This window comes from Scyliorhinus torazame, chromosome 2, assembly GCF_047496885.1.
Source record: "Scyliorhinus torazame isolate Kashiwa2021f chromosome 2, sScyTor2.1, whole genome shotgun sequence".
In the NCBI taxonomy this organism is placed as follows: Eukaryota; Metazoa; Chordata; class Chondrichthyes; order Carcharhiniformes; family Scyliorhinidae; genus Scyliorhinus; species Scyliorhinus torazame.
In genome coordinates this window covers 12204697-12229156 of record NC_092708.1, presented here as the reverse complement: position 1 = coordinate 12229156, position 24460 = coordinate 12204697, and the positions used below count along the sequence as shown (strand labels likewise).

The window sequence follows — 24460 nt, the reverse complement described above, 5'->3', positions numbered from 1 at the left end:
TTATCAAACGCCTTACTGAAGTCCATGTATATGACATCTAGAGCCCTTCCCTCATCAATTAACTTTGTCACTTCCTCAAAGAATTCTATTAGGTTCGTAAGACATGACCTTCCCTGCACAAAACCATGCTGCCTATCACTGATAAGTCTATTTTCTTCCAAATATGAATAGATCCTATCCCTCAGTATCTTCTCCAACAGTTTGCCTACCACTGACATCAAGCTCACAGGTCTATAATTCCCTGGATTATCCCTGCTACCTTTCTTAAACAAAGGGACAACATTAGCAATTCTCCAGTCCTCCGGGACCTCACCCGTGCTCAAGGATGCTGCAAAGATATCTGTTAAGGCTCCAGCTATTTTGTCCCTCGTTTCCCTCAGAAACCTGGGATAAATCCCATCCGGACCTGGGGACTTAATGCCTTTTAGAATACCCAGAAATTCCCCCTTCCTTATGCCGCCTTGACCTAGAGTATTTAAACATCCATCCCTAGCCTCAACATCCGTCATATCCCTCTCCTTGGTGAATACCGATGCAAAGTACTCATTAAGAATCTCACCCATTTCCTCTGACTCCACGCATACATTCTATCCTTTGTCTTTGAGTGGGCCAATCCTTTCTCTAGTTACCCTCTTGCTCCTTATATATGAATAAAAGGCTTTGGGATTTTCCTTAAACCTGTTAGCCAAAGATATTTCATGACCCCTTTTAGCCCTCTTTATTGCGCGTTTGAGATTTGTCCTACTTCCCCGATATTCCTCCAAAGCTTCATCAGTTTTAAGTCGCCCAGATCTTATGTATGCTTCCTTTTTCATCTTAGCTAGTCTCACAATTCCACCCGTCATCCATGGTTCCTTAATCTTACCATTTCTATCCCTCATTTTCACAGGGACATGTCTATCCTGCACTCAATCAACCTTTCCTTAAAAGACTCCCACAGGGGCAGCACGGTAGCACTGTGGATAGCAGAATTGCTTCACAGCTCCAGGGCCCCAGGTTCGATTCCGGCTTGGGTCACTGTCTGTGCGGAGTCTGCACATCCTCCCCGTGTGTGCGTGGGTTTCCTCCGGGTGCTCCGGTTTCCTCCCACAGTCCAAAGATGTGCAGGTTAGGTGGATTGGCCATGATAAATTGCCCTTAGTGCCCAAAATTACCCTTAGTGTTGGGTGGAGTTACTGGGTTATGGGCATAGGGTGGAGGTGTTGACCTTGGGTAAGGGTGCTCTTTCCAAGAGCCTGTGCAGACTCGATGGGCCGAATGGCCTCCTTCTGCACTGTAAATTTTATGTAAATTATGGAAATTTCAAATGTGGATTTACCGTTAAAGAGCTGCTCCCAATCCACATTCCCTAGCTCCTGCTGAATTTGTTATACTTGGCCTTTCCCCAATTTAGCACTCTTCCTTTAGGACCACTCTCGTCTTTGTCCATGAGTATTCTAAAACTTACGGAATTGTGATCGCTATTCCCAAAGTAATCACCAACTGAAACTTCAAACACCTGGCCGGGATCATTCCCCAATACCATGTCCAGTATGGCCCCTTCCCGAGTTGGACTATTTACATACTGCTCTAAAAACCTCTCCTGGATGTTCCTTACAAATTCTGCTCCATCTACGCCTCCAACACTACATGAGTCCCATTCAATGTTGGGGAAGTTAAAATCTCCCATCACGACCACCCTATTGCTCCTACATTTTTCTATAATCTGTCTACATATTTGCACCTCTACTTCTTTGCTTTTGGGAGGCCTGTAGTAAAGTCCCAACAATGTTACCGCACCCTTCCTATTTCTTAACTCTACCCATATTGCCTTAGTGCTCGAATCCTCCATCGTGCCCTCCTTAATCACAGCTGTGATATCATCTCTGACCAGTAATGTAACTCCTCCACCCCTTTTACCTCCCTCTCTATCCCTCCTGAAGCATCTATACCCTGGGATATTTAGTTGCCAGTCTTGCGCTTCCCTGAACCAAGTCTCAGTAATACCAATACCATCATATTCCCAGGTACTAATCCAAGCCCTAAGTTCTTCTGCCTTACCTGCTACACTTCTCGCATTGAAACAAATGCACCTCAGACCACCTGTCCCTTTGCGTTCATCATCTCTTCCCTGTCTACTCTTCCCCTTAGTCACATTGAGTTTATTATCTAGTACCTTACTGGCTTTAGTTGCTGCCTCTTTACTGACCTCGAACGTCCTAATCTGGTTCCCATCCCCCTGCCACATTAGTTTAAAACCTCCCCAACAGTGTTAGCAAAAGCACCCCCTCGGATATTTCCACCCAAATGGATGCGACCTTATCCTCCATCGCACCAATGTCATCCCTTACTATTGCCCGGATGTCATCCTTAAATAACAGAGCTACACCACCTCCCTTACCATCCACTCTGTCCCTCCGAATAGTTTGATACCCTCGGATATTTAACTCCCAGTCTTGACCATCCTTTCACCACGTTTCAGTAATGGCCACTAAATCATAGTCATTCACGATGATTTGCGCCATCAACTCATTTATCTTATTCTGAATAACACGAGCATTCAGGTAAAGTACACATATGTTGGCTTTGATACCTCTGTTTTGAATCTTAACACCTCGATCAGTAACCTCTCCCAAGTTACATTTCCTCTTAACTTTTCTCCTAATTTTCCTTGTCGTTGAACCCATATCTTCATGTAACAACCTGCCGCGTCGCTTATCATTAATGTTTTCACTTCCCGTTTTATTTCTTTTAGTATTCCTGGTCCTATTCACTGAGCTCCCCTCAGTCACTGTACCTTGTACTGTCGCCCTTTTTGATTTTTGACGATGGCTTCTCTGCCTCACACTTTCCCCCTTACTGCCTTTTGTTTCTGTCCATGTTTTACGACCTTCCGATTTCCTGGATCTGTAAAGATTTAATCACCTGCTAATGCTCGCATTCCAAGCATTGTCTGGCATCTTTGAATCTGTCTATATATATGTTTCTGGAACATACCTCTTCATTCACCTGAGGAAGGAGCAGCGCTCCGAAAGCTAATGACATCGAAACAAACCTGTTGGACTTTAACCTGGTGTTGTAAAACTTCTTACTGTGCTCACCCCAGTCCAACGCCGGCATCTCCACATCATATATATATATGTTATAGTAAATAAATGTTATTACTTTGTATCCTTAAAACTCGTGCTGGATTCTTCGTGGCCCTCACAAAACAAAATGAACAACCTCTCACTTTTCAGGGTTAAACACCATCTGCCACCTCTCAGCCCAGCTCTGCATCCTATCTATGTCTCTTTGCAGCCGACAACAGCCCTCCTCACTATCCACAACTCCACCAATCTTCGTATCGTCTGCAAATTTACTGACCCACCCTTCATCAGTGGTAGGAAAAATAATGGAAACCTGACCAAAGGTGAGAATTGAAGAAGATTTAGAAAGAAAAGCTATAATAATTTCCGCATTCATATTTGTCCTTCCAAAATGGACAACCTCACACTTTTCTGGGTTAAACTCCATCTGCCACTTCTCAACCCAGCTCTGCATCCTATCTATGTCTCTTTGCAGCCGACAACAGCCCTCCTCACTATCCACAACTCCACCAATCTTCGTATCGCCTGCAAATTTACTGACCCACCCTTCAACTCCCTCATCCAAGTCATTGATGAAAATCACAAACAGCAGAGGACCCAGAACTGATCCCTGCGGTATGCCACTCGTAACTGGGATCCTGGCTGAATATTTGCCATCCACCACCACTCTCTGACTTCTATCGGTTAGCCAGTTCGTCATCCAACTGGCCAAATTTCCCACTATCCCATGCCTCCTTACTTTCTGCATAAGCCTACCATGGGGAACCTTATCAAATGCCTTACTAAAATCCATGTACACTACATCCACTGCTTTACCTTCATCCACATGCTTGGCCACCTCCTCAAAGAATTCAATAAGACTTGTAAGGCAAGACCTACCCCTCACAGATCCGTGCTGACTATCGCTAATCAAGCAGTGTCTTTCCAGATGCTCAGAAATCCTATCCTCAATACTCTTTCCATTACTTTGCCTACCACCGAAGTAAGACTAACTGGCCTGTAATTCCCAGGGCTATCCCTAGTCCCTTTTTTGAACAGGGGCACGACATTCGCCACTCTCCAATCCCCTGGTACCACCCCTGTTGACAGTGAGGACGAAAAGATCATTGCCAACGGCTCTGCAATTTCATCTCTTGCTTCCCATAGAATCCTTGGATATATCCCGTCAGGCCCGGGGGACTTGTCTATCCTCAAGTTTTTCAAAATGCCCAACACATCTTCCTTCCTAACAAGTATTTAAGACAGAGATAGATAGGTTCTTGATTAATAAGGGGTTCACGGGTCTTGGGGAGAAGACAGAAGAACGGTGATGCCAATATATCAGCCATGATTAAATGGCAGAGCAGACTCAATGGACCGAGTGGCCTAATTCGGCTCCTATGTCTTGTGGTCTTATGGTTAGGCTTACTGGTCGAGAATTCCCTGTTTTCTCTCTACCTCCCTTTTAGCTATTGGAGTGCGATCAGCTACCCTCCAATCTGCAGGGACTGTTCCTGAATCTATAGAATCTTGGAAGATGACCACCAATACATCCACTATGTCTTGGGCCACTTTCTTAAGTACTCTGGGATGTAGATTATCAAGCCTTGGGGATTTATTGGCCTTCAATCCCATCAATTTCCCCAATGCCATTTCCCTCCCAATATTGATTTGTTTTAGTTCCTGCTTCTCCTCACTGAAGACTGTGTCCCCCAACATTTCATAGAATTGGTGACGGTGACGGTGATGTGTTGAGTGGACGCACATCAGGTGGCTCTCCTCCAGACCAGAACCAAATAGGCATTTATAGGTGAATTGTGCCCGCACATTCGAAGGCAACCTACCTTCAACCGAGAGAAGGAAAGCATAGATCCAGCATATCAACGAACGGGAGCTCGAGTGTTCGAAGGGATGGCAGAAACGGTGGGAAAGGTCACGAGCAGCAGGTGGATGAGCCGGTGGACCCACGAGGTGAGAGGGCCCCGGCCACCCAGGAGAGAGGGAGGCCGACAAACCGAGCATCTCCCCCCCCCACCCCCCCACCCACCCACACCCCCCACCACCGGCGACGGATGGAAACCATTCCTTATGAAAGGAGCTGACCTCCATGAAAGAGGTGTTAAAGGTCAAAATCCAGGTGGCGGAGACCAGAGGCTGAGAATCCTGCAGTGAGCAACTCACCTCTTGACACCCCCCAAAGCCTGTCCACCATCTACAAAGCCACAAGGCACAAGTCAGGAGTGTGATGGAATCCTCTCCACTTGCCTGGATGAGCGCAGCTCCCACAACACTCAAGAAGCTCAACACCATCCAGGACAAAGCAGCCCCGCTTGATTGCTCCTCTTCCACAAACATTCACTTCCTCCACCACTGACGAACAGTGGCAGCCGTGTGTACCATCTTCAAGGTACACTGCAGGGAGTCTACCAAGGTTCCTTAGACAACACCTTCCAAACCCACGACCACGAACATCTAGAAGGACAGCAGATACTTGGGAACCCCACCACCTGGAGGTTCCCCTCCAACTCACTCACCATCCTGTCTTGGAAATATATCATAGACTGCAGCGGTTCGAGAAGACAGCTCACCCCCACCATCTCGAGGCCCATTAGGGACGGGCCTAGCCAATGAAGCCCACATCCCTTGAATTAATATACAAAAACAGGCTTGAACAGGATAACTGTCCTTCTCCTTTTCTCGTTTTCCTCTCTGCTACCTGTTTTTTCACAATCTCACACCATATGCGCTTTGTTAGCAAGGCCAGAATTTGTTGCTCAACCCAATTGCCCTTGAGAGGGTGGGGTGGTGAGCTGCCTTATCAACAGCCCTTTGAAAACTAAAACATGCAGAATCCACTGTTCCGGTAGCTTCTGCAAAGAACTCAAGTTCAAATTTCCTGCTAAGGTTCTCGCTGACTATTCTTATTTATGTTTTTGGTTTCAACGTGATTACACAAGATTGTAAAATGCAATGTCGGATGATCTGCCAATTGTCCAGGAAACTGTCCTGCCCAGGGCAGCCACCGGTTCCAATTCAGCACATTGCAGACTGGAAACTCCAATTCCATTTCTGTAACAATTGTGTTCCATCTGAAAGGTACGAAGATGATGTGCTGCGAATTGTCGGTCGCGGCAATCTGTGGGATTTTATTTAAAGTGCTTGAGCCGATTCTGCATTTTCTCCTTTAAATTATTTAATGTATTGCAACACTCTTCCTACCTCCACCCCCCTCCGCTGCCCCACCCCCGCTTGCGGGCAGCTCACACCAAGGGCCGGTGCAGACGCGATGGGCCAAATGGCCTCCTTCTGCACTGTAAATCCTAGGATTTGCTACAATCTTCAGCCAGAAGTGCCGAGTGGATGATCCAACTCAGTCTCCTCCGGAGATCCCAGCATCACAGATGAAGTCTTCAGCCAGTTCGATTCATTCCACGTGATGTCAAGAAAAGTCTGAAGACACTGGATACTGCAAAGGCTCTGGGTCCTGATCGTATTCCGGCAATAGTACTGAAGACTTGTGCTCCAGAACTGACCGCACCCCTAGCCAAGCTGTTCCAGTACAGCTATAATACTGACATCTACCCAGCAATGTGGAAAATTGCCCAGGTATGTCCTGTACACAAGAAACAGGACAAATCCAATTTGGCCAATTAACAATCAGTCTACTCTTTATCATAGTGACAAAAGGGGTGGTCATCAGTGCTATCACGTGGCACTTACTCAGCAATAACCTGGCCAGTTTGGGTTCTGCCTGGGTCACTCAGCTCCTGGCCCCATTACAGCCTTGGCTCAAACATGGACAACATGGCTGAATGCTAGAGGTGAGGTGAGAGTGACTGCCCTCGACATCAAGGCAGCATTTGAGTATGGCATCGAGGAGCCCTAGCAGCAACTAAAGCCAGTAAGGTACTAGATAATAAACTCAATGGGACTAAGGGGAAGAGTAGACAGGGAAGAGATGATGAACGCAAAGGGACAGGTGGTCTGAGGTGAATTTGTTTCAATGCGAGAAGTGTAGCAGGTAAGGCAGAAGAATTTAGGGCTTGGATTAGTACCTGGGAATATGATGGTATTGGTATTACTGAGACTTGGTTGAGGGAAGGGCAAGACTGGCAACTAAATATCCCAGGGTATAGATGCTTCAGGAGGGATAGAGAGGGAGGTAAAAGAGGTGGAGGAGTTGCATTACTGGTCAGAGATGATATCACAGCTGTGATTAAGGAGGGCACAATGGAGGATTCGAGCACTGAGGCAATATCATAGATTATCATAGATTATCATCCAATTTACAGTGCAGAAGGAGGCCATTCGGCCCATCGAGTCTGCTCCGGCTCTTGGAAAGAGCACCCGACCCAAGGTCAACACCTCCACCCTATCCCCATAAACCAGTAACCCCACCCAACACTAAGGTCAATTTTGGACACAAAGGGCAATTTATCATGGCCAATCCACCTAACCTGCACATCTTTGGACTGTGGGAGGAAGCCGGAGTACCCGGAGGAAACCCACGCACACACAGGGAGGATGTGCAGACTCCGCACAGACAGTGACCGAAGCTGGAATCGAACCTGGGACCCTGGAGCTGTGAAGCAATTGTGCTATCCACAATGCTACCGTGCTGCCCCAAATATATGGGTAGAGCTAAGAAATAGGAAGGGTGCAGTAACATTGTTGGGACTTTCCTACAGGCCTCCCAAAAGCGAGCGTGAAGTAGAAGTACAAATATGTAGACAGATTATAGAAAAATGTAGGAGCAATAGGGTGTTCGTGATGGGAGATTTTAACTTCCCCAACATTGAATGGGACTCATGTAGTGTTGGAGGCGTAGATGGAGCAGAATTTGTAAGGAGCATCCAGGAGAGTTTTTTAGAGCAGTATGTAAATAGTCCAACTCGGGAAGGGGCCATACTGGACCTGGTATTGGGGAATGATCCCGGCCAGGTGGTTGAAGTTTCAGTCGGTGAATACTTTGGGAATAGCGATCACAATTCCGTAAGTTTTAGAATACTCATGGACAAAGACGAGAGTGGTCCTAAAGGAGAGTGCTAAATTGGGGAAAGGCCAAGTATAACAAAATTCGGCAGGAGCTAGGGAATGTGGATTGGGAGCAGCTGTTTAAGGGTAAATCCACATTTGAAATGTGGGAGTCTTTTAAGGAAAGGTTGATTAGAGTGCAGGACAGACATGTCCCTGTGAAAATGAGGGATGGAAATGGCAAGATTAGGGAACCATGGATGACGGGTGGAATTGTGAGACTAGCTAAGATGAAAAAGGAAGCATACATAAGATCTAGGTGACTTAAATCTGATGAAGCTTTGGAGGAATATCGGGAAAGTAGGTCAAATCTCAAACGCGCATTAAAGAGCTCTAAAAGGGGTCATGAAATATCTTTGGCTGACAGGGTTAAGGAAAATCCCAAAGCCTTTTATTTGGATATAAGGAGCAAGAGGGTAACTAGAGAAAGGATTGGCCCACTCAAAGACAAAAGAGGGAATTTATGCGTGGAGTCAGAGGAAATAGGTGAGATTCTTAATGAGTATTTTGCATCGGTATTCACCAAAGAGAGGGATGTTGAGGCTAGTGATGGATGTTTAAATACTCTAGGTCAAGTCGGCATAAGGAAGGGGGAAGTTTTGGGTATTCTAATAGGCATTAAGGTGGACAAGTCCCCAGGTCCGAATGGGATCTATCCCAGGTTACTGAGGGAAGCGAGGGACGAAATAGCTGGGGCCTTAACAGATATCTTTGCAGCATCCTTGAGCACGGGTGAGGTCCCAGAGGCGTGGAGAATTGCTAATGTTGTCCCTTTGTTTAAGAAGGGTATCAGGGATAATCCAGGGAATTATAGACCTGTGAGCTTGACGTCAGTGGTAGGCAAACTGTTGGACAAGATACTGAGGGATAGGATCTATTCACATTTGGAAGAAAATAGACTTGTCAGTGATAGGCAGCATGGTTTTGTGCAGGGAAGGTCATGTCTTACAAACTTAATAGAATTCTTTGAGGAAGTGACAAAGTTAATTGATGAGGGAAGGGCTGTAGATGTCCTATACATGGACGTCAGTAAGGCGTTTGATAAAGTTTCCCATGGCAGGTTGATGGAAAAAGTGAAGTCTTATGGGGTTCAGGGTGTACTAGCTAGATGGATAAAGAACTGGCTGGGCAACAGGAGACAGAGAGTAGTGGTGGAAGGGAGTGTCTCAAAATGGAGAAAGGTGACTAGTGGTGTTCCACAGGGATCCGTGCTCGGACCACTGTTGTTTGTGATATACATAAACGATCTGGACGAAGGTATAGGTGGTCTGATTAGCAAGTTTGCAGATGATACTAAGATTGGTGGAGTTGCAGATGGCGAGGAGGACTGTCAGAGAATACAGCAAAATATAGATAGATTGGAGAGTTGGGCAGAGAAATGGCAGATGGAGTTCAATCCAGGCAAATGCGAGGTGATGCATTTTGGACGATCTAATTCAAGAGCGGACTATACGGTCAATGGAAGAGTCCTGGGGAAAATTGGTGTCCAGAGAGAACTGGGAGTTCAGGTCCATTGTACCCTGAAGGTACAATAGAGTGGTCACGAAGGCATACAGCATGCTTGCCTTCATCGGGCGGGGTATTGAGTACAAGAGTCGGCAGGTCATGTTACAGTTGTATAGGACTTTGGTACGGCCACATTTGGAATACTGCGAGCAGTTCTGGTCGCCACATTACCAGAAGGATGTGGATGCTTTAGAGAGGGTGCAGAGGAGGTTCACCAGGATGTTGCCTGGTATGGAGGGTGCGAGCTATGAAGAAAGGTTGAGTAGATTAGGATTGTCTTTGATGGAAAGACGGAGGTTGAGGGGGGACCAAAATTATGAGATGTATGGACAGGGTGGATAGCAACAAGCTTTTTCCAAGAGTGGGGGTGTCAATTACAAGGGGTCACGATTTCAAGGTGAGAGGGGGAAAGTTTAAGGGAGATGTGCGCGGAAAGTTTTTTACGCAGAGAGTGGTGGGTGCCTGGAACGCCTTGCCAGCGGAGGTGGTAGAGGCGGGCACGATAGCATCATTTAAGATGCATCTAGACAGATATATGAGGGGGCGGGGAACAGAGGGAAGTAGATCCTTGGAAAATAGGCGACAGGTTTAGATAAAGGATCTGGATCGGCGCAGGCTGGGAGGGCCGAAGGGCCTGTTCCTGTGCTGTAATTTTCTTTGTTCTTTGTTCTAGCTAAACTGGGTCAATGGGAATCAGGGGGAAAACTCTCCGCTGGTTGGAGTCATACCCGGCACAAAGGAAGATGGTTGTGGTGGTTGGAGGTCAATCATCTCAGCTCCAGGACATCACTGCAGGAGTTCCTCAGGGTCGTGTCCTCGGCCCAACCATTTTCAGCTGCTTCATCAATGACCTCCCTTCCACCATAAGGTCAGAAGTGGGGTTGTTCACTGATGACTGCACAATGTTCAGCACCATTCGCGACTCCTCAGATAATGAAGCAGTCCGTGTCCAAATGCAGCAAGACCCGGACAATATCCAGGCTTGGGCTGACAAGTGGCAAACAAAATTCATGCCACAGAAGTTCCAGACAATGACCATCTCCAACAAGAGAGACTCTAACCACCGCCTCTTTGCATTCAATAGCATTACCATCGCTGAATCCCCCACAATCAACATCCTGGTGGAGGAGTTAGTATTGACCAGAAACTGAACTGGACCCAGCCATATTAATACTGTTGTACCAGAGCGGATCAGAGGCTAGGAATCCTGCAGCGAGTAACTCACCTCCTGACCCCCCCAAAGCGTGTCCACCATCTACAAAGTTCAAGTCAGGAGTGTGATGGAATACTCTCCACTTGCCGAGATGAGTGCAGCTCCAACAACACTCAAGAAGCTCGACACCATCTCAGGGAGCCCGGCGAACCATGTCCATATGTTTTGGTCATGCCCGGCACTGGAGGGGTTCTGGAGAGGAGTGGCGGGAGCAATATCTCAGGTGGTGAAAGTCCGGGTCAAGCCAAGCTGGGGGCTAGCAATATTTGGAGTAGTGGACGAACCGGGAGTGCAGGAGGCGAAAGAGGCCGGCATTCTGGCCTTTGCGTCCCTAGTAGCCCGGCGAAGGATCTTGCTAATGTGGAAGGAGGCGAAGCCCCCCAGCCTGGAGGCCTGGATAAATGATATGGCTGGGTTCATAAAGTTGGAGAGGATTAAGTTCGCCTTGAGAGGGTCTGCGCAGGGGTTCTACAGGCGGTGGCAACCGTTCCTAGACTATCTCGCGGAGCGTTAGAGGAAGCTGGGTCAGCAGCAGCAGCAACCTTGGGGGGGGGGGGGGGGCGGGCGTCCTGGGAGGGGGGGGGGAAAGGGGGGACTGCCTGGGAGGGTGGATGAGCAAGAGATAACATGAAGGGTTGGGGAAACTGGCATGTACGGGTGAGGGCCAGTGTACAAAGCTGTGTAAATATATCATTGTGCCATGTATATATCTTGCTCTGCGCGATTTCTCGTTTTTTTTTGTTATGACGGGGCGGGTTATTGTTTGTAAGGGAGAAAAATTGTGTTAAAAAACTTTAATAAATATATTTTTAAAAAAAGAAGCTCGACACCATCCAGGACAAAGCAGCCCCGCTTGATTGCTCCCCTTCCACAAACATTCACTCCCTCCACCACCGACGAACAGAGACAGCCGTGTGTCCCATCTACAAGATGCACTGCAGTAACTCACTAAGGTTCCTTAGACAGAACCTTCCAAACCCACGACCACTCCCATCTAGAAGGACAAGAGCAGCAGATACCTGGGAACCCCACCACCTGGAGGTTCCCCTCCAAGTCACTCACCACCCTGACTGGGAAATATATCGGCCGCCGTTCCTTCACTGTCTCTGGGGCAACATCCTGGAACTCCCTCCCTAACAGCACAGTGGGTGTATCTACAACACACTGACTGCAGCGGTTCAAGAAGGCAGCTCACCCCCACCTTCCCGAGGCTCATTAGGGATGGAGAAATTAAAACATGCAGAATCCACTGTTCCTGTAGCTTCTGCAAAGAACTCAAGATCAAATTTCCTGCTAAGATTCTTGCTGACTATTCTTATTTATGTTTTTGGTTTCAATGTGATTACACAAGATTGTAAAATGCAATGTCGGTTGATCAGCCAATTGTCCAGGAAACTGTCCTGCCCAGGGCAGCCACCGGTTCCAATTCAGCACATTGCAGACTGGAAACTCCAATTCCATTTCTGTAACAATTGTGTTCCATCTGAAAGGTACGAAGATGATGTGCTGCGAATTGTCGGTCGCGGCAATCTGTGGGATTTTATTTAAAGTGCTTGAGCCGATTCTGCATTTTCTCCTTTAAATTATTTAATGTATTGCAACACTCTTCCTACCTCCACCCCCCTCCGCTGCCCCACCCCCGCTTGCGGGCAGCTCACACCAAGGGCCGGTGCAGACGCGATGGGCCAAATGGCCTCCTTCTGCACTGTAAATCCTAGGATTTGCTACAATCTTCAGCCAGAAGTGCCGAGTGGATGATCCAACTCAGTCTCCTCCGGAGATCCCAGCATCACAGATGAAGTCTTCAGCCAGTTCGATTCATTCCACGTGATGTCAAGAAACGTCAGAAGACACTGGATACTGCAAAGGCTCTGGGTCCTGATCGTATTCCGGCAATAGTACTGAAGACTTGTGCTCCAGAACTGACCGCACCCCTAGCCAAGCTGTTCCAGTACAGCTATAATACTGACATCTACCCAGCAATGTGGAAAATTGCCCAGGTGTGTCCTGTACACAAGAAACAGGACAAATCCAATTTGGCCAATTAACAATCAGTCTACTCTTTATCACAGTGACAAAAGGGGTGGTCATCAGTGCTATCACGTGGCACTTACTCAGCAATAACCTGGCCAGTTTGGGTTCTGCCTGGGTCACTCAGCTCCTGGCCCCATTACAGCCTTGGCTCAAACATGGACAACATGGCTGAATGCTAGAGGTGAGGTGAGAGTGACTGCCCTCGACATCAAGGCAGCATTTGAGTATGGCATCGAGGAGCCCTAGCAGCAACTAAAGCCAGTAAGGTACTAGATAATAAACTCAATGGGACTAAGGGGAAGAGTAGACAGGGAAGAGATGATGAACGCAAAGGGACAGGTGGTCTGAGGTACATTTGTTTCAATGCGAGAAGTGTAGCAGGTAAGGCAGAAGAACTTAGGGCTTGGATTAGTACCTGGGAATATGATGGTATTGGTATTACTGAGACTTGGTTGAGGGAAGGGCAAGACTGGCAACTAAATATCCCAGGGTATAGATGCTTCAGGAGGGATAGAGAGGGAGGTAAAAGGGGTGGAGGAGTTGCATTACTGGTCAGAGATGATATCACAGCTGTGATTAAGGAGGGCACAATGGAGGATTCGAGCACTGAGGCAATATCATAGATTATCATAGATTATCATAGATTATCATCCAATTTACAGTGCAGAAGGAGGCCATTCGGCCCATCGAGTCTGCTCCGGCTCTTGGAAAGAGCACCCGACCCAAGGTCAACACCTCCACCCTATCCCCATAAACCAGTAACCCGACCCAACACTAAGGTCAATTTTGGACACAAAGGGCAATTTATCATGGCCAATCCACCTAACCTGCACATCTTTGGACTGTGGGAGGAAGCCGGAGCACCCGGAGGAAACCCACGCACACACAGGGAGGATGTGCAGACTCCGCACAGACAGTGACCGAAGCTGGAATCGAACCTGGGACCCTGGAGCTGTGAAGCAATTGTGCTATCCACAATGCTACCGTGCTGCCCCAAATATATGGGTAGAGCTAAGAAATAGGAAGGGTGCAGTAACATTGTTGGGACTTTCCTACAGGCCTCCCAAAAGCGAGCGTGAAGTAGAGGTACAAATATGTAGACAGATTATAGAAAAATGTAGGAGCAATAGGGTGTTCGTGATGGGAGATTTTAACTTCCCCAACATTGAATGGGACTCATGTAGTGTTGGAGGCGTAGATGGAGCAGAATTTGTAAGGAGCATCCAGGAGAGTTTTTTAGAGCAGTATGTAAATAGTCCAACTCGGGAAGGGGCCATACTGGACCTGGTATTGGGGAATGATCCCGGCCAGGTGGTTGAAGTTTCAGTCGGTGAATACTTTGGGAATAGCGATCACAATTCCGTAAGTTTTAGAATACTCATGGACAAAGATGAGAGTTGTCCTAAAGGAGAGTGCTAAATTGGGGAAAGGCCAAGTATAACAAAATTCGGCAGGAGCTAGGGAAAGTGGATTGGGAGCAGCTGTTTACGGGTAAATCCACATTTGAAATGTGGGAGTCTTTTAAGGAAAGGTTGATTAGAGTGCAGGACAGACATGTCCCTGTGAAAATGAGGGATGGAAATGGCAAGATTAGGGAACCATGGATGACGGGTGGAATTGTGAGACTAGCTAAGATGAAAAAAGAAGCATACATAAGATCTAGGTGACTTAAATCTGATGAAGCTTTGGAGGAATATCGGGAAAGTAGGTCAAATCTCAAACGCGCATTAAAGAGGTCTAAAAGGGGTCATGAAATATCTTTGGCTGACAGGGTTAAGGAAAATCCCAAAGCCTTTTATTTGGATATAAGGAGCAAGAGGGTAACTAGAGAAAGGATTGGCCCACTCAAAGACAAAAGAGGGAATTTTTGCGTGGAGTCAGAGGAAATAGGTGAGATTCTTAATGAGTATTTTGCATCGGTATTCACCAAGGAGAGGGATGTTGAGGCTAGTGATGGATGTTTAAATACTCTAGGTCAAGTCGGCATAAGGAAGGGGGAAGTTTTGGGTATTCTAATAGGCATTAAGGTGGACAAGTCCCCAGGTCCGAATGGGATCTATCCCAGGTTACTGAGGGAAGCGAGGGACGAAATAGCTGGGGCCTTAACAGATATCTTTGCAGCATCCTTGAGCACGGGTGAGGTCCCAGAGGCGTGGAGAATTGCTAATGTTGTCCCTTTGTTTAAGAAGGGTAGCAGGGATAATCCAGGGAATTATAGATTTGTGAGCTTGACGTCAGTGGTAGGCAAACTGTTGGACAAGATACTGAGGGATAGGATCTATTCACATTTGGAAGAAAATAGACTTGTCAGTGATAGGCAGCATGGTTTTGTGCAGGGAAGGTCATGTCTTACAAACCTAATAGAATTCTTTGAGGAAGTGACAAAGTTAATTGATGAGGGAAGGGCTGTAGATGTCCTATACGTGGGCTTCAGTAAGGCGTTTGATAAAGTTTCCCATGGCAGGTTGATGGAAAAAGTGAAGTCTTATGGGGTTCAGGGTGTACTAGCTAGATGGATAAAGAACTGGCTGGGCAACAGGAGACAGAGAGTAGTGGTGGAAGGGAGTGTCTCAAAATGGAGAAAGGTGACTAGTGGTGTTCCACAGGGATCCGTGCTCGGACCACTGTTGTTTGTGATATACATAAATGATCTGGACGAAGGTATAGGTGGTCTGATTAGCAAGTTTGCAGATGATACTAAGATTGGTGGAGTTGCAGATAGCGAGTAGGACTGTCACAGAATACAGCAAAATATAGATAGATTGGAGAGTTGGGCAGAGAAATGGCAGATGGAGTTCAATCCAGGCAAATGCGAGGTGATGCATTTTGGACGATCTAATTCAAGAGCGGACTATACGGTCAATGGAAGAGTCCTGGGGAAAATTGGTGTCCAGAGAGAACTGGGAGTTCAGGTCCATTGTACCCTGAAGGTACAATAGAGTGGTCACGAAGGCATACAGCATGCTTGCCTTCATCGGGCGGGGTATTGAGTACAAGAGTTGGCAGGTCATGTTACAGTTGTATAGGACTTTGGTTCGGCCACATTTGGAATACTGCGTGCAGCTCTGGTCGCCACATTACCAGAAGGATGTTGATGCTTTAGAGAGGGTGCAGAGGAGGTTCACCAGGATGTTGCCTGGTATGGAGGGTGCGAGCTATGAAGAAAGGTTGAGCAGATTAGGATTGTCTTCGATGGAAAGACGGAGGTTGAGGGGGGACCAGAATTATGAGAGGTATGGACAGGGTGGATAGCAACAAGCTTTTTCCAAGAGTGGGGGTGTCAATTACAAGGGGTGACGATTTCAAGGTGAGAGGGGGAAAGTTTAAGGGAGATGTGCGTGGAAAGTTTTTTACGCAGAGGGTGGTGGGTGCCTGGAACGCTTTGCCAGCGGAGGTGGTAGAGGCGGGCACGATAGCATCATTTAAGATGCATCTAGACAGATATATGAGGGGGCGGGGAACAGAGGGAAGTAGATCCTTGGAAAATAGAAGACAGGTTTAGATAAAGGATCTGGATCGGCTCAGGCTGGGAGGGCCGAAGGGCCTGTTCCTGTGCTGTAATTTTCTTTGTTCTTTGTTCTTTGTTCTAGCTAAACTGGGTCAATGGGAATCAGGGGGAAAACTCTCCGCTGGTTGGAGTCATACCCGGCACAAAGGAAGATGGTTGTGGTGGTTGGAGGTCAATCATCTCAGCTCCAGGACATCACTGCAGGAGTTCCTCAGGGTCGTGTCCTCGGCCCAACCATTTTCAGCTGCTTCATCAATGACCTCCCTTCCATCATAAGGTCAGAAGTGGGGATGTTTGCGGGTGACTGCACAATGTTCAGCACCATTCGCGACTCCTCAGATAATGAAGCAGTCCGTGTCCAAATGCAGCAAGACCCGGACAATATCCAGGCTTGGGCTGACAAGTGGCAAACAAAATTCATGCCACAGAAGTTCCAGACAATGACCATCTCCAACAAGAGAGACTCTAACCACCGCCTCTTTGCATTCAATAGCATTACCATCGCTGAATCCCCCACAATCAACATCCTGGTGGAGGAGTTAGTATTGACCAGAAACTGAACTGGACCCAGCCATATTAATACTGTTGTACCAGAGCGGATCAGAGGCTGGGAATCCTGCAGCGAGTAACTCACCTCCTGACCCCCCCAAAGCGTGTCCACCATCTACAAAGCTCAAGTCAGGAGTGTGATGGAATACTCTCCACTTGCCGAGATGAGTGCAGCTCCAACAACACTCAAGAAGCTCGACACCATCTCAGGGAGCCCGGCGAACCATGTCCATATGTTTTGGTCATGCCCGGCACTGGAGGGGTTCTGGAGAGGAGTGGCGGGAGCAATATCTCAGGTGGTGAAAGTCCGGGTCAAGCCAAGCTGGGGGCTAGCAATATTTGGAGTAGTGGACGAACCGGGAGTGCAGGAGGCGAAAGAGGCCGGCATTCTGGCCTTTGCGTCCCTAGTAGCCCGGCGAAGGATCTTGCTAATGTGGAAGGAGGCGAAGCTCCCCAGCCTGGAGGCCTGGATGAATGATATGGCTGGGTTCATAAAGTTGGAGAGGATTAAGTTCGCCTTGAGAGGGTCTGCGCAGGGGTTCTGCAGGCGGTGGCAACCGTTCCTAGACTATCTCGCGGAGCGTGGGGGGGCGGGCGTCCTGGGAGGGGGGGGGAAAGGGGGGACTGCCTGGGAGGGTGGATGAGCAAGAGATAACATGAAGGGTTGGGGAAACTGGCATGTACGGGTGAGGGCCAGTGTACAAAGCTGTGTAAATATATCATTGTGCCATGTATATATCTTGCTCTGCGCGATTTCTCGTTTTTTTTTGTTATGACGGGGGGGGGTTATTGTTTGTAAGGGAGAAAAATTGTGTTAAAAAACTTTAATAAATATATTTAAAAAAAAAGAAGCTCGACACCATCCAGGACAAAGCAGCCCCGCTTGATTGCTCCCCTTCCACAAACATTCACTCCCTCCACCACCGACGAACAGAGACAGCCGTGTGTCCCATCTACAAGATGCACTGCAGTAACTCACTAAGGTTCCTTAGACAGAACCTTCCAAACCCACGACCACTCCCACCTAGAAGGACAAGAGCAGCAGATACCTGGGAACCCCACCACCTGGAGGTTCCCCTCCAAGTCACTCACCACCCTGACTGGGAAATATATCGGCCGCCGTTCCTTCACTGTCACTGGGGCAACATCCTGGAACTCCCTCCCTAACAGCACAGTGGGTGTATCTACAACACACTGACTGCAGCGGTTCAAGAAGGCAGCTCACCCCCACCTTCCCGAGGCCCATTAGGGATGGAGAAATTAAAACATGCAGAATCCACTGTTCCTGTAGCTTCTGCAAAGAACTCAAGATCAAATTTCCTGCTAAGATTCTCGCTGACTATTCTTATTTATGTTTTTGGTTTCAATGTGATTACACAAGATTGTAAAATGCAATGTCGGATGATCTGCCAATTGTCCAGGAAACTGTCCTGCCCAGGGCAGCCACCGGTTCCAATTCAGCACATTGCAGACTGGAAACTCCAATTCCATTTCTGTAACAATTGTGTTCCATCTGAAAGGTATGAAGATGATGTGCTGCGAATTGTCGGTCGCGGCAATCTGTGGGATTTTATTTAAAGTGCTTGAGCCGATTCTGCATTTTCTCCTTTAAATTATTTAATGCATTGCAACACTCTTCCTACCTCCACCCCCCTCCGCTGCCCCACCCCCGCTTGTGGGCAGGTCACACAACGGGTAGCCCTGTCACCTTCAGATATATCAAACTGTGTTCACACCACCAAACATTGTGGAAGCCTTTGCGTTGTTGTCTGATATCTGGTACGTGACACGGTCAAGAAATCCGGTTTGGGCCGCTTCCAGACAGTCGATCGCCCTTTCGGAAGGTATGTAGAATTTAATCAGCAATTTAGTTGAATTGGTTTTGTAAAAATTAAACTTTTATGCCCAGCGAGCTGAGGTTTGTTCGCACTGGCATCAGGTCGCACACTCAAATATACAAGGGTGTCGGGCCCTTGCTTTAGACGGCGCTTGCGATTGGAGCTTCAATTGGCAAGAACCCGGGCAACAATTGCTTACGGTGTTGTGGAATCACTGAATGGCCACAGCACAGAATGAGGCCATTCGGTCTGTTAATCCTGTCCTAGCTCTCTGCAAGAGCAACTCAGCTAGTTCCACTCTCCCGCCGTTTCCCCGTTGCCTCAAGGTTCTTTCTCCATCACTTGTCCAATTCTCTTCTGCAGGCCCCAATTGACTCTTCCTCCACCACACTCTCAGGTCAGTGAATCCATGTAACCTCTGGTCCCTTCACCTTAAACCCCTGTCCTTTGGTTCTCTATCCTTTGCACCAATGGGAACAATCTGTCTCCATCCACTCTAACTAGAGCCTTCATGGTTTGGAACACTTCTAGCAAATTTCCTCTCAAGCAACTCCCAGTTTTGCCCGTGTCCGCTCTTTCAAATAACTATTCAAGTAGTGACTCTCCCCTTACACTTTAGCCCCAGTTTCGAACCATCTGCACCGGTTCTAGAACCCTGAAAGCTGTGTCTGTCTCAGGCCGCAACAGGATTTGGTGCCTTTCATTGGTCAGGCCGATAAGGGGGGCCGGCTCGCGAACCTCTTTTCAACAGTTTTCAAAAACCGGGGGTGTCATTCTCCGACCCCCCGCCGGGTCGGAGAATCGCCGGGGGCTGCCGTGAATCCCGCCCCCGCCGGTTGCCGAAGTCTCCGGCACCGGATATTCGGCGGGCGGGAATCGGGCCGCGCCGGTTGGCGGGCACCCCCGCTGGATTCTCCGGCCCGGATGGGCCAAAGTCCCGCCGATAAATTGCCTGTCCCGCCAGCGTAAATTAAATCACCTACCTTACCGGCGGGACAAGGCGGCGTGGGTGGGCTCTGGGGTCCTGGGGGGGGGGGGGCGCGGGCCGATCTGACCCCGGGGGTTGCCCCCACGGTGGCCTGGCCCGCGATCGGGGCCCACCAATCCGCGGGCGGGCCTGTGCCGTGGGGGCACTCTTTCCCTTCCGCCTCCGCTACGGTCTCCACCATGGCGGAGGCGGAGGAGACTCCCTCTACTGCGCATGTGCGGGAAACTGTCGGCGGCCGCTGACGCTCCCGCGCATGCGCCGCCCGGGGATGTCATATCCGCGCCAGCTGGCGGAGCAACAAAGGCCGTTTCCGCCAGCTGGCGGGGCGGAAATTCGTCTGACGTCGGCCTAGCCCCTCAATGTTGGGGCTCGGCCCCCAAAGATCATACCGGACCTTTGGGGCAGCGCGATGCCCGTCTGATTGGCGCCGTTTTGGGCGCCAGTCGGTGGACATCGCGCCGTTTCGGGAGAATTACGCCCCGGATGTGAGGAGAGGCAGCAGGAGAAATTACAGAGGAAAATGTCAAAACCTGAAGGTTCAGGTCGAAAGTGAAAAACAAACAAAAACATCGGAGGTCAATACACATGAGGACCAGTCCCCAAAAGAGAAAAGTCAGTTGGGGAGCGATTCCCATCATCTGTCAACCTGTTCCTCCATCTCCGCAGACACCCATAAGTGCACAGACACCCATACATGCTCCCATCTCTCCTTGCGATAAAAAAAACGTGAAATGATCAAAATAAGTGTTTCGATGATTCACCTGAGGAAGGAGCAGCGCTCCGAAAGCTAGTGGTTCGAACCAAACCTGTTGGACTTTAACCTGGTGTTGTAAGACATCTTACAGCATTGATAGGAGCGAAGACTGATATTAAACTGATATTGATAGGGCTGGAGACTTATATTGGGTAGCTCGAAATAAAATAAGGGTACATTGTAGGTAGGTTTAAGTCTATTTCCAGTTGTGGAACTCCTGAAAACACCAGGCAAGTAGGTGGGGAATTAACACTAGACCTCGGTGAGTGACACAGAATACTGGTCATATTTACATGAATGGGGCGAGGAAGAGGATAGGCAGGATTGGATCTTTTTCTTCGTCAGGATGTGGGGAGCGGTGCTCCGCAGGGATCGGTGCTGAGGTCTCAACACTCGGCAAATGTCTTGGAGGAAGGGATTGAAGGTATTGGTGCTAAATTTGCTGATGACACATAAGAACATAAGAACTAGGAGCAGGAGTAGGCCATCTGGCCCCTCGAGCCTGCTCCACCATTCAATGAGATCATGGCTGATCTTTTGTGGACTCAGCTCCACTTTCCGGCCCGAACACCATAACCCTTAATCCCTTTATTCTTCAAAAAACTATCTATCTTTATCTTAAAAACATTTAATGAAGGAGCCTCTACTGCTTCACTGGGCAAGGAATTCCATAGATTCACAACCCTTTGGGTGAAGAAGTTCCTCCTAAACTCAGTCCTAAATCTACTTCCCCTTATTTTGAGGCTATGCCACAAAGATAAGCAGGAAAGTAAATTGTGAAGAGGACATAAGGAGGCTACAAAAGGACACAGATAGGTTAAGTGAGTGGGCAATGATCTGGCAAATGGAGTATAATGTGGGATAATGTGGGTCCATTTTGGCAGGAAGAATAAAAAAGAAGGTGATTATCTAAATGGTGAGAGATTGTAGAGCTCAGAGGTACAGAGGGATCAGGGTACCCTTGTGTCCCAGATTGTTTGTTCAAATGTATCTCAAAAGGTGAAGGCTAGATTTCAACGAAAGCTGGTGCAGGTAGGGTATGGCCCAAGCAATAAATGATTACCTTTTTGGGCTCAGATGCAAGTCGTGATCCGGGAACTTCTAAAAGGATCCATTGACATTGGGAGGTCGGCAAATTGACATTTATCTTTAAGAATGCTATGGGGTGTCTCAGCTGCTTTGTGGTGGAATTTGTCACAGCTGTAAACCATGTGCAGAGTTTTCAGAGCAGGTTGTTGGACGTGGGATTGTCCTGAAGCCTCCTCAATGAGATGGAAGCACTGAACAATTGTTTTTTTCAGCTGGCAGGAAAGGTTTTGTGGACGATCTGTGCGCCTGGAGCATGTTTAGTTGATGCAATGTGGTAGAAGCATGCAATCTACCGAATGCCCTCCTGTTTCCAGCTGTTTTCCAGCTTTCCTGGGATTTTAGTTTGATATGTGTCTTGCAGGCCTTTAATTGCATATTTTGTGTGACCTTCCCGCAGTGGGGCTGAAATACAGGGTTCGATGTATAGAACATAGGAGAAGGAGTGGCCCGCTGGGTCCCTCGAGCAGTGCAGTCAGGACTGATCTGCCTCTCACCTACTCCCTTGATTCCCTGCGAGATCTCATATCTATCAACCCCAGACCTGAATACACTCACTGATGCACCATCTACAATTCAAAAGATTTCTCCTCAGCTTAGTCCTTAATGACCGTTCCCCCTTACCCTGGTACAATGCCGCTACGTTTTAGATTTCCAAAGCAGGGAAAATACCCTCTTAGTGGACACCTGTCAAGCCTTTTCAAAATATGTTTTGCGACAATCAGATCAAGACTAATACTTCTAAACGTCAGAGAATATCAGCCCAATTTGACCCATCTAACAACTTGTTACCAACTCACTTTATCTGTCAATATAAGACCATAAGATCAGAAGACATAGGAGCGGAAGTAAGGCCATTCGGCCCATCGAGTCCACTCCACCATTCAATCATGGCTGATTTCAACTCCATTTACCCGCTCTCTCTCCATAGCCCTTAATTCCTCGAGAAATCAAGAATTTATCAACTTCTGTCTTAAAGACACTCAACGTCCCGGCCTCCACCGCCCCCTGTGGCAATGAATTCCACAGGCCCACCACTCTCTGGCTGAAGAAATTTCTCCTCATCTCTGTTCTAAAGTGACTCCCTTTTATTCTAAGGCTGTGCCCCCGGGTCCTAGTCTCCCCTGCTAATGGAAACAACTTCCCAACATCCACCCTATCTAAGCCATTCATTATCTTGTAAGTTTCGATTAGATCTCTCTTTGCATTGCTTCCTCAGTGCTACGTTCTCACCAAACTATATTACTAACCCACTGTGAATGCCACTATTATATTTGGTGTATATCCATATATAATGTTTGCTTCATAATTTGGCTTTATTCTCAGTCTTTTATTTTCTGTTTATTTTCAGAAAATTATGGAATTCGATGATTTGGAAAAGTGGCAAAAGTATTTTGACAATTATTCTGATTACGAAGAGTTTTACCTTGATCCAGTCACATTTGCCTGCACACCCATTGTAAATGAATCAATCAACGTGGTGATTGCTGTTGTCTATAGCCTGGTGTGTTTCCTCGCTGTGACAGGGAACATGGTTGTAATGGTCGTCATATTTTACAATCGACGCATAATGTCGTCCACAGACATCTACCTGCTTCACCTGGCAGTGGCCGATCTCCTATTCGCTGTGACCTTGCCCTTTTGGGCAGTGGATGCCATATCTGGCTGGGTGTTTGGTGATGCCATGTGTAAGATCATCAGCCTGTTACAGGAAGTTAACTTTTACAGTGGGATTCTGTTACTGGCCTGTATCAGTGTCGACCGCTATCTGTCCATCGTCTACTCCACAAAGATCCACCAGCAGAAGGGGCCATTTCTAATCAAGGTGATCTGTGCTGTTGTCTGGGTGTTGGCCATTCTTCTGTCTTTGCCGATTCTGTACAAGGGCGAATATACTCCAGCTGGTATCGACAGAACCATGTGTTATGAAATACTTGATGGTAAATCAGCTGAAACATGGAAAATAACCACCAGGTTTCTGAGGCACATTATTGGGTTCCTCATTCCTCTGGCTGTGATGATCTTCTGCTACAGTGTGACGATCTGGAGATTGTGTCAAACGAGGGGGTTCCAGAAACAGAAAGCCATGAAAGTCATCATAGCGGTGGTGCTGGCCTTCCTCATCTGTTGGCTCCCGCACAATATCACCGTGTTCATCGACACGCTGATGAGGAGCAAGTACATTGATTATATTTGTGACAGGCGTAAACATATTGACAGGGCTCTGATTGGAACACAGATTTTGGGATTCCTGCACAGCTGCATCAACCCAATCCTGTACGCATTCATCGGGGTGAAATTCAGGAACAACCTGCTCAAGCTCTTGGCTATGATAGGAATCATTAAACAAAGCGAAGAGATACATCAGAAAGCATCCACATCCCTCTCCTCTGTTTCTGGCCTCACTTGAAGCGCCATTTGGAGTCCTTGCGAGAGAGTTACCATTCAATCAGAAAGATAATAAAATAATTCATCAATAATTGAATGGAATGAGCTACCGAGGAACTAATTGATAACAATGTTGTGTAATAACAGGTCTGAATTTCATTAACAAGCAGTTACAGAATGATATAATGTGTTAGTTAAGAAATAAAACTTTTGTTCTTTCTGTGCGAACTTTGTCTTTTAAGGCTCTTTTCCCACATTACATGGCCACTATTGCATTATTGACAGCGTAATGCTCTGATCTGTAGCTCTGAGCACATGTTTTGCCTTGTTGCTGCCGGATGATACCCATACTGCTCAACCGTAGCATCCGCCACAAGAAGCGTTAGCATAAGTTTCGACCCTGAATGAAAGCAGTTGAATTAACGGAAGTGATTAAGGGACTGGGGAACAATTGTTCATTTACACTGTTTGCGGAAGAGCTGGCAGCCAACGTTCGGACCCAAGTGTCACGAAGA

General features: G+C 47.6%; 1 protein-coding gene across 1 annotated transcript; it reads left to right on the top strand.

Moving 5' to 3' along the window:
* Positions 1 to 18695: 18695 nt before the first annotated feature.
* LOC140407749 (C-X-C chemokine receptor type 2-like) lies at positions 18696 to 23967 on the top strand. Its single transcript, XM_072495038.1, has 2 exons — positions 18696 to 18735; positions 22909 to 23967. The coding sequence occupies exon 2, from the start codon at positions 22915 to 22917 to the stop codon at positions 23965 to 23967; it is 1053 nt and encodes a 350-aa protein (XP_072351139.1). The 5' UTR covers positions 18696 to 18735; positions 22909 to 22914.
* The last annotated feature ends 493 nt before the right edge of the window (positions 23968 to 24460 follow it).

Coding starts and splice junctions, on each gene's coding strand:
- LOC140407749 (XM_072495038.1), top strand. CDS start 22,915: ATGGAATTCGATGATTTGGAAAAGTGGCAAAAGTATTTTGACAATTAT.